Consider the following 10,796-nt stretch of genomic DNA (forward strand, 5'->3'; position numbering starts at 1 on the left):
AAGAATCTACTAGATGTAATTTTTAATTTGAAACCTTTTTATAATGGATCTATATCTAATATTTATAATATGTTACTGGGAATGAGAAGTGTTCCTTTAGATAAAATTAAAAATCTTTGGGAACAAGACTTACAGACTTCAATTTCCGAGGAAACTTGGAATGAAATTTTTAAATTGGTTAACACTTCATCGTTTTGTGCTCACCACTCTCCCCTACAATTTAAAGTGGTCCATTGGGCCCGCATGACCAAGGATAAGTTGTCTCGCTTTTATTTGGATATATCTCCTTATTGTGATAAATGTAATAATAGAGAAGCTTCACTCAAAATAATGGAAAGAAGTATTTCAACCTTTCTCGGTACTTTTTAAGCCTAATCCTTTGACCGCTTTATTTGGTATTATTGGACGAAAGGATATTATTTTGGAGAAATCTGATTTGCACATTTTGGCTTTATTTCTCTTATGGCGAGGAGGGTGCTCTTGCTTAAATGGAAAGATGTAGTCCCGCCCACTCATGTTCAATAGCTGCGTAATGTGGTGTCATGTTTAAATTTAGAGAAGATTCGGTGTTCAATTTCTGAATCTAATCAAGACTTTCAAACATTGTGGGGACCTTTTTTGAACTATTTTCAAAACCTTTGATTTGCCCTTAAAGCACAGATGTTGGCGAATAATATACTTTTTTTTCTTTTTTCTTCTTTACTAATCAGCTTCGGTCTTGGTAGTGGGTTAGATTTTTTTTCCATATAATAAATTTACTATATTTCAATATTATGAATTAATCAATTTGTGTGAATATAGACAACACACATCTAAGTTGCTGGTGAGCGCAGCAGGCCAGGCAGCATCTCTAGGAAGAGGTACAGTCGACGTTTTAGGCCGAGACCCTTCGTCAGGACTAACTGAAGGAAAAGCTTACTAGCCGTACCTCTTCCTAGAGATGCTGCCTCGCCTGCTGCGTTCACCAGCAACTTTGATGTGTGTTGCTTGAAATTCCAGCATCTGTAGAATTCCTTGTGTTTGCGTGTATGAATATAGAGTAAGGAGTTTGTGTGTGCGATTCAGAATAATGTATTTGATATATTTCTTTTTTCTTGAACTCTGTAATCTCCTAGGTAGAAAATTAATAAAACATATTGTAAAAGAAAAATCTGTAATAGATACTGCAGTGTTTACTTGAAAACAAACCAACACTGCTTGGAGGTTGAGCAAGGGGGTGGGGTGGTGTTGACACTGTATGAAGAAAGTACATTTGATCCTTTATTAAGAAACCAGCAATCCTGCAGCGATAAAAAAACTAACAAAACTAAAACTAGTGACATAATGAAATAAGCAGTGGAATAACAATTCAATAGTGATCTAATAGTAGTGTTAGTGATCAACAAAAAAAATCAGCCAAGTTGCCTCTTGGTTCTACCTAGACTAAACTGAACTTAGGCAAAGTGGGAATGAATATGTAACTATACCCATTCATTTCAATGCCCCAACCCACATGACATATTACCCACAATAAACATACAATACAGAGAGAAAATAGATACATGGCTCCTACAGATATTTTTCACAGTGTTATTCACATACCGTTTTTTAAGGTTATTAAATGACTCATAAAGATTTTCATCCTCCTTTTCACCAGGAACTAGTTGATGGTTCTTGTCAACAACAGCATATGCGTAGGTAAGGTGTGTGCATAACTTGGGGTTAATGTCTTCTGGTGAGAACCCACAGTTGCCTCGATTATTGGCCCAGCTTGGGTAGTAACAAACTATCTTATAGTCCTTGCCTAAAACTGTTTGAGAAAATAAATTATTAGTTGGTTACCTGTACAATTCAAATACATATTTGAAGAAGGTAATATTAGAATTGGAAGCAACCTTAAATAACACTTGTATAAATTGAAACCTATTGATGAAATCAAAGTCCCCTCCCACCCGGGACGTTCTTCCTTTCCTCCTCCCCCCACTGCATCAGACAGAAGATACAAAAGCCTGGAAGGATATACCATCAGAATCAAAGACAGCTTCTATCCTAATGTTTTAATGGTTTCCTAGTATGACAAGATAGGCTCTTGACCTTACAGTCTATCTCGTCAGAGCCTTGCACTATACTATCTCGGTAACAGTAAGACTTTACTCTGAATTCTGTTACTGCTTTCCCCTTGTACTACCTCAGTGTTCTGTTGTAATGAAATGATCTGTATGGATGGCATGAAAAGCAAAGTTTTGACTGTATCGGTACATATGATAACAATAAACTAATTTACCAGTTTTACAATTGCCTGTAACACTAGTGTTACAATTTGCTGTTGACGAGGCAGAAAGCACACCAGCACTTACAAGGAGATCTTAGCTGAGCTGAATGTTCAGCTGTGGAGACCTTTCAAATAGATCACAATGCCACAAAATGTGTCCCTTGTGTCAACGACCTACACAGTCTGAGGATGTGCTGGGGGCAGCTCGCAAGCTGGTGCCAATATAGCTTGCCCCCAACTTACTAACATTAACCCGTACATCTTTGGAACGTGCGCGGAGACCGGAGCACGTGGGGGAAGCCCACGCACTTGTGGGGAGAAGGTACAAACTCCTTACAGACTGTGTCAGGAATTGAATCACAATCACTGACGCTGTAAACCACTATGTTGGCTGCTAGGCTACCGTGTTGTAATATCTGAACTGGCGCTATAAATATTCCTAGCATCATGATATGATAAATTCAGTAACACAAGAAATTCTGCAGATAGTCATAGTCATAGTCATACTTTATTGATCCCGGGGGAAATTGGTTTTCGTTACAGTTGCACCACAAATAATTAAATAGTAATAAAACCATAAATAATTAAATAGTAATATGTAAATTATGCCAGGAAATAAGTCCAGGACCAGCCTAACAAAAGCAAAACACACAAAATGCTGGAGAAACTCAACAGGTCAGGCAGCATCTATGGAAACAAACAAGCAGTCGACGTTTCGGGCTGAGAAGGGTCTTGGCCTGGAATGTCAACTGCTAGTTTTTCTCCATTTGACTTGCTGAGTTCCTCCAGTGTTGATAAATTCAGTGCTGACTGAAGGTTTCAGCTTACCTTTGCATACTTGTAACAGCAGGACCAATCCCACTAAAGCAGCAGAAACAAAAATTGAAAATGTTTAGCATTTATTAAAGTGTACATGTTTTTATACCTTGGACATTTAACAAGTAACTTGATACATAATTTAACACATAATTATAATAAAAATTATAACTGTTATAATTTGATAAAACTCGGCATGTTAGATAATGTATTTATATTTTTAACTAGGTGCTTCATGTAGTTAAGATATTTGGCTGAATATTATTCTTACCAGCACAGAATGTGACCTTTGCCATCTTGCTCCTCTTGTTCAGGGAACAATGCTTTTGAAAGTTTGTTAATATGATATTGGTCAGCACTGTTTGCTGGTCAGCATGAGACTTGTTTATGGGTCTCCTGTAACAACAACTGAGCAGAGGAAGCAATGAAGTCAAAGTTCCTATAAATGATCAACCAGGCAATGAAAGAGAACAAGGCAAATGCATTTGGAAGCACAGGCAGTGTTTAAAGGTTAAAGAAACTAGATAAACCCTCGGAGTCAACATGAGGGCAAAATCTTCCAAAAGGCTCCCTCACCTGACTTGAGTTTAATTTTCCCTTAATCTTATTGTCACACCTTGTGCTCAAGGGCTGTCATTCCTTGCTGTGGGCTTTCCAGCTATCGGGAATCTGCTCCTGGTATCTGTCTAGACCCGTTGCATTTTGATGTGCAACATCCGCACAATGCTGGAGGAACGCAGCAAGTCAGGCAGCATCAGTGGAGGGGAATAAATAGCCTTTCTCAGTCCAAAAAATCGACTGTTTATTCCCCTCTATAGACGCTGCTTCCATTTGTTGAATTTCTCCAGCACCGTGTGTGTGTGTTTGTGTGTGTATGTGTGCGTGCGCGCGCGGGTGCGTGTGTGCGTGTGTGTGTGTGTGTGTGTGTGTGTGTGTGTGTGTGTGTGTGTGTGTTGCACATCAAAATCCAACAGGTCTAGCCCTGTAAGTGTAGAATTGTTATTTTTCTTGTAGTTTAACATTCCTATGCTTTTTTGGTATTTTTATATAATCACCCACAGTATATACGTGCAATGGTTCAGTAAATTTTCCAGTAATTATGGTACAGTTGTTTCTGTATTTTTCTAGGAATTCCTTAGTTTTCAGTAGCAGGTGACATGTTACTGGAATTTGGCTATTTTATAGGGCAATTGGTTTAGTCATCTAGTTTGAGTATGAGGTTCCTCTTTGTCTTACTTTGCTGTTTTGAGCTGTTTGTCTCCCTCTCACTGTGGCAGGAGCGACACCCCTCTCTCCCTCGTTAGTGAGAGAGAGAAAGCCCGTGGGATGTCGAACTGTTGGGATGAACAGTGGTTTTTGATGGACTCTAGGTCATGGTTTTTTGGGGGGCTTTGCTCTCGCTTGCGTGGTGGGTGGGTGGTGGGGGGTGCGATGCTTTCTACCGGAACAATTGTGGAGGGGGAGGGTTGATTCTTTTGCTGCTGCTTGTGTGTGGGAGGGGTGGAGGGCTTTTTGGTTCTAACATTTGTCTGTCGTTCATTCTTTGGGGGGCTTCTGTTTCGTGGATGTTTGTGAAGAGTAAGAGTTTCAGGTTGTATACTTTATACATTCTCATAGTCATAGTCATACTTTATTGATCCCGGGGGAAATTGGTTTTCTTTACAGTTGCACCATAAATAATAAATAGTAATAGAATCATAAATAGTTAAATAGTGGTATGTAAATTAGGCCAGTAAATTATGAAATAAGTCCAGGACCAGCCTATTGGCTCAGAGTTTCTGACCCTCCAAGGGAGGAGTTGTAAAGTTTGATGGCCACAGGCAGGAATGACTTCCTATGACGCTCTGTGTTGCATCTCGGTGGAATGAGTCTCTGGCTGAATGTACTCCTGTGCCCACCCAGTACATTATGTAGTGGATGGGAGATATTGACCAAGATGGCATGACTCTGATATTAAATGGAACCATTAAACCATTGCCTTGGCTGTCTCTTTTAATTTTCTGCCCTTGTAACATTTAATAAAACAATCATTTTATAACCTCATTCTTGACTTCTGAAGAACCTTTGAATCATAGAAGCATCAGGATCCAACAATTCCTCCTGCATTGTCCTGTGTGTCACTCAAGATTTCCAGCATCTGCAGAATCTCTTGTGTTTCTATGAGATCCCCTCTTACCTTCTATTCACCAGTGAATTGAAGCCTAACTGAGCCGGGCTCTCCTCCTACAACAGTCCGACCATCTCAAACCTCAGTCCAATCACCCTCTGTGATATACAACGACTCTAGCAAATTTCTACAGATGTACAATGGAGAGCATTCTAACTGGTTGCATCACCGTCACGTACGGAGGGACCACTGCACAGAGTACTCTGCAGAAGGTTGTAAACTCAGCCAGCTCCATTATGGGCACTAGCCTCCCCAGCACTGAGGACATCCCCAAAAGGTGAGGCCTCAAAAAGGCAGCATTCGTCATTAAAGACCCCCATCACCCAGGACATGCCCTGTTCTCATTGATACCATCAGGAAGAAGGTACAGGAGCCTGAAAACACACACTCAACATTTCAGGAACAACTTCTTCCCTTCCGCCATCAGACAATGAACCCATGAACGCTACCTCCATATTTTTTAAATCTCTTTTTGCACTACTTACTTAATTTTCTTTTTTATACACTATATACACTATATAGAGACTCATTCCACTGAGATGCAACACAGAGCATCATAGGAAGTCATTCCTGCCCGTGGCCATCAAACTTTACAACTCCTCCCTTGGAGGGTCAGACACCCTGAGCCAATAGGCTGGTCCTGGACTTATTTCATAATTTACTGGCATAATTTACATATTACTATTTAATTATTTATGGTTTTATATTGCTTTATTTATGCTCTATTCTTGGTTGGTGCAACTGCAACGAAAACCAATTTCCCTCAGGATCAATAGAGTATGACTATGACTATATACTTATTGTAATTTGTAGTTTTTATTATTACGTATGGCAATGTACTGCAGCTGCAAAAACAACAGATTTCCCAACATTTGCCAGTGATGTTAAATCTGTTTCTGATTCTTGTGCTGATGAAGGGTCTTGGCCCGAAATGTCGACTGTTTTCCCCTCTCCATTGACGCAGCCCGACCCGATGAGTTCGTCCAGCACCTTGTGTGTGTTGCTCTGGATTTCCAGCATCAGCAGAATCCCTTGTGTTTCTGACTCTACAAATCTTTGCTCAGTGCTCCACAGTAAACAAGGTCACATTGACATGGACATTGATCACTTCTATCTGGAAAATGTCAGGGCATTCAGCATGTTTCAACATTTCATTGGCCTGGATGTATTGTAATATATTTACCCTGGCCCAATGGGACCTGTAGGCAGAGTGTATTTTGAAGGACAGAAAACATCTCAGACAGGGACTTCTTGACATTGTGCAGGCATCAAGCCAAAACTCAAATAGACACTGAGGCAGATTAATAGACTCTGCCACGCTGTTTAGTGTCTGTACTTCTCCATGCAGTAGGGGGATGTGCGTGAGACTGAGCACAAGTGGCCCAACACACTTTGGGACAATAGTGCAGCCATGCAGAGTCTCAGAGTGAATCGGAAAGTGCCAACGTTGCAGGGCAGTAAGGGAGAAGGCAGTCCACTTACCTCCTGCCAGTCACCGTGTGGAAAATTACACTCAACACTGTGTTACGAGGCAGATTTATTGAATCATATCCGCTTAAACTTAAATCCAGTGTTGTAAGGACTTAAGCTGTAGGCTCACTTTCTTGAAATCTCAAATTTGTATTTGAAGTTAGTTCAAGTTCAAGTTTACTTTTATTCAACCATACACAGCTAAACAAAACATTGTTCCTTTAGGTATAACACATAGAACATACGGTCACACATGGCACATTTTGGCCGCTCATGGAGTTGGAGTTTAGAAGAATGGAGTGGAGACCTCATAGAAACATTTCGAATGCTGAAAGGTATGGACAGAGTGGATGTGGCAAAGTTGTTTCCCATGATGGGAGAGTCTAGTACGAGAAGGCATGACTTAAGGATTGAAGAGCACCCATTCGGAACAGAAATGCGAAGAAATTTTTTTAGCCAGAGGGTGGTGAACCTGTGGAATTTGTTGCCACAGGCAGCAGTGGAGGCCAAGTCATTGGGTGTATTTAAGGCAGAGATTGACAGGTATCTGAGTAGCCAGGGCATCAAAGGTTATGGTGAGAAGGCGGGGGAGTGGGACTAAATGGGAAAATGGATCAGCTCATGATAAAATGGCGGAGCAGACTCGATGGGCTGAATGGCCGACTTCTGCTCCTTTGTCTTATGGTCTTATATAGTTGCGATCCCACTCATACAAAGTAATATTAACACTAGGACAGGTTGATGTGAAGTAGGTTAGATCAGATTAGCTTTATTTGTCACAAAACATACAGTAAAGTGTGTCATTTGTGTCACCCACCATCACAGTCTGAGGCTGTGCTGAGGGCAGCTCGCAAGTGTCACCATGCTGCCGGCACCAACAGAATGTGCCCGCAAGAATCGCCCATAACAGCCCAGGTCCTTTGGAGGAGCAGGAAAACAAGTCAACTTGCTGGAATGGCCAATGTTCATAAAACCTTAGAGTGATACAGGAGAGAGTCAGGCCATTTGGCCAAACTAATCCATGCTGTCCAAGTTGCCCATTTATCTAGTCCCACCTCTCTCCGAACCAGGGGTTCCCAACCTGGGGTTCACGGTCTCCTTGCTTAATGGTATTGGCCCATGGCATAAAAAAGGTTGGGAACACCTGCTCTAGACATTTCCTGTCCATGTACCACCCATGCATTTAGTAACATATTAGTCCTTCATGAGATTTCTGTATTTCCCTGTAACACAGGAGTCCACTGTGTCCAAAGAGCAATCCCACTAATGTTCCATAATACCTCATCTCCCAGCATTCCCATCAGTTGTCCTCACAGGTTCTACCGCTCACCTGCGCATAGTGACCACACGCCTTTGGGGTTGTGGGGGGGAAAGGCTGAGCACTCACGGGAAACCCACTCGTTCTCTGGGAGAAGGTGCAAACTTCACACAGATAGCACTCATGCTCAGGGCTGAATCCAGGTCTCTGAAACTGAGACCCGGATGAGATTTGCCAGGACGCTGCCTGGATTGGAGAGAACATCGGGACAGGTTGAGTCAGCTCGAGCTTTTCTCTTTAGAGCGAGGGAGGATGAGGGGTGACTTGGTAGAGAATGAGAGGCATAGATCAAGTGGCCAGCCAGAGACTAATACAAGAGGGCATAATTATAAAGTGATTGGAGGAACATGTAGGGGTGATATCAGAGGTATGTTTTTTACAGAGAATGTGCTGTCAGGGGTGGTGGTAGAGGCAGATACATAAGAGACATTTAAGAAACTCTTAGATAGGCACATGGATGATAGAGAAATGGAGGGCTGTGTGGGAGGGAAGGGTTAGATTGAGTTCTTCGGGCTTGTGCAAGGCACTAGAGAACGTTGAGCTCTGAGGACTTTGGAGCCACTGGTTTGGTTAATTGTTGCTTATTGACAGTTGTGAATCATTTAGATTTCCCTGTATTTTCTCTCGAGCTACTCGCACTTTGTATTGCGGTCTCCTGGTACCCTTTTGTTTAAGCTTGTTAAGTTTATTTTGATGGGCCCAGGGATGCCATGTTGCTTGTATTATTTAAGCGGAGGCCCGATTAGCCCTAATGTCCAGTGGCCCTGACCTCACACATCATGAAGACCCTAGAGAGGCTGGTCCTGGCTCACCTCCGACCCCTGGTCAGATCAGCCCTCGATTCCCTGCAGTTTGCCAACCAGGAACACACTGGAGTGACGATGCTGTCATCTACCTGCTGAACAGAGCCTACTCCCATTTAGATAAGCAGGGCAGCATTCTGAGGATCATGTTTTTTGATTTCCCGAGTGCCTTCAATACAGCCTTCACTGCTGGGGGAGAAGTTCTGTTCAATGTAGTTTGGCACTTCCATTGTATCCTGGATAATGGACTACCTGCCTGGCAGACCACAGTTGGTGCAGCTTGGGACTCCACAGGGGACTGTATTGGCTCCCTTCCTGTTTACCCTGTATACCTGGGATTTTAGATACAACACTAAGTCACGTCATCCTGCAGAAATTCTCTGATGACTCAGCAATAATTGTGTAAGGGGAGGACGGGAGGATGAATGCAGGGACCTAGTGGAGGACTTTGTCAGATGGTGCAAGCTGAATCATCCGCAGCTCAACATCAATAAGACAAAGGAGATGGTGATGGACTTTAGGAAGACTAAGCCTGCGTTACTATTGATGGTGAAGATGTGGATATGGTGAGGAGCTACAAGTACCTGGGAGTTCCCCTGGATGACAGACTTGAGTGGAGCACCGACACAGAGGCTGTGTACGAGAAGGACCAGAGTCGCCTCTACTTCCTGAGGAGACTGAAGTCCTTTGGAGTATGTAGGCCTCTCCTTCACATGTTCTACCAGTCCATTGTTACTAGTACAATCTCCTATGCGGTGGGGTGCTGGGGCAATGGCATCAACATGGGGTGATGCCAACAGGCTCAATCAACTGATTAGAAAGACTGGCTCTGTTATAGGAGTCAAACTGGACACACTGGAGGCTGTGGTAGAACAAAGGACCCTACGGAAAATCCTGTCAATTCCGGACACTGTTTCTCACCCTCTGCCTGTCACCTTGGCTGAACAGAGGAGCACTTTCAGTAATAGACTAAGACAACTGTGCTGCTCCAAACAGCGCTATGTGAGGTCATTCTTGTCAATCTTACCTTTGGCTATCAGGCTGTACAAGGAGTCAACTTATAGCCGGGGAAATAATGCCCTCCCCCAATTAGACTTATTTTTTTATTTTTTCTTCTCTTCTAATATTTTTATATTTGTATATCTATGCACTTGTAATGCTACTGTGACACTGTAATTTCCTTTGGGATCAATAAAGTATCCATCTATCTAATTGCAGGGTCCAGGGTCTAATGTTCTTTTAGAATTACTATGAATAAACCTATCACTGAGTCTAATCTGAGTTTGTCTCTCCTCCGCACTTGGGTTCTGATCCTGCCAGTGCACATTGTGACAGATCTCGGAACGGGTTAAAAGGCCTGTACTGTGTTGTTCTGTTCTATAATATACCAGACGTCACAGTGCAGGAAAAACTGGGAATCAGGCCTTGCAGTATATTTGGTGATATGATCATCACTTTTCCTTCTTATGTTTGGATTATCGTTTGCTCTGACAGAACAGATACCAGCACTCGCTGATAGTTAGAGGTACAGTTGTCGAAATTGTTTTTCAAATGGTTGTAAGTGAAGTGGTGAAGGGAAGTGAGGGAATAAAGGGAAGTGAGGGAACTGGCAAGCAGCTGATCCTCATTCTCAGGTACTGGCACAGCACAGGAGGTAAGGCAGAGGCGAAGAAAGGTGGATTATGAGAGAAATAAGAGACAAGAGGTGAAGTTAAGATGTTCTACAGCAATTAAAATCTGCCGGAATAAGAGGTCACATTTTCAACCAGAATCAGGATCTGGTTTAATATCACTGATGTTCTGCATGTCACAAAATTATTGTGCAGTACATAAAATGTATAAATTACAATAAGATATACATATATATTTCAAATTAAATGGTGCAAAAAGAGAGGAAAAGTAGGGAGACAGTGTTCATGGGATGGAATATAGCTGCTGCCACGAGTTCAAGTTTATTATCACCGGTACGTT

At 42.2% G+C, this 10,796-nt stretch overlaps 1 protein-coding gene across 2 annotated transcripts in view; it reads right to left on the reverse strand.

Annotated features, from left to right (window-relative positions):
- The window catches only part of LOC134355392 (acidic mammalian chitinase-like), a 32,947-nt gene extending 29,011 nt beyond the window's left edge, over nucleotides 1-3,936 (reverse strand). Inside the window, exons 1-4 of one of the 2 annotated variants that reach the window (XM_063065194.1) lie at nucleotides 3,644-3,935; nucleotides 3,339-3,475; nucleotides 3,080-3,112; nucleotides 1,582-1,789 (exon numbers count right to left, since the gene is read on the reverse strand). In XM_063065194.1, coding sequence (XP_062921264.1) covers nucleotides 1,582-1,789; nucleotides 3,080-3,112; nucleotides 3,339-3,363 — 266 coding nt within the window. In that variant the 5' untranslated portion in view covers nucleotides 3,364-3,475; nucleotides 3,644-3,935. Of the gene's footprint in view, nucleotides 1-1,581; nucleotides 1,790-3,079; nucleotides 3,113-3,338 lie in introns of both variants that reach the window. The other variant, XM_063065195.1, reaches the window with a different exon arrangement.
- Between the last annotated feature and the right edge of the window lie 6,860 nt (nucleotides 3,937-10,796).

This window comes from Mobula hypostoma, chromosome 13, assembly GCF_963921235.1.
Source record: "Mobula hypostoma chromosome 13, sMobHyp1.1, whole genome shotgun sequence".
Lineage (NCBI taxonomy): Eukaryota > Metazoa > Chordata > Chondrichthyes > Myliobatiformes > Myliobatidae > Mobula > Mobula hypostoma.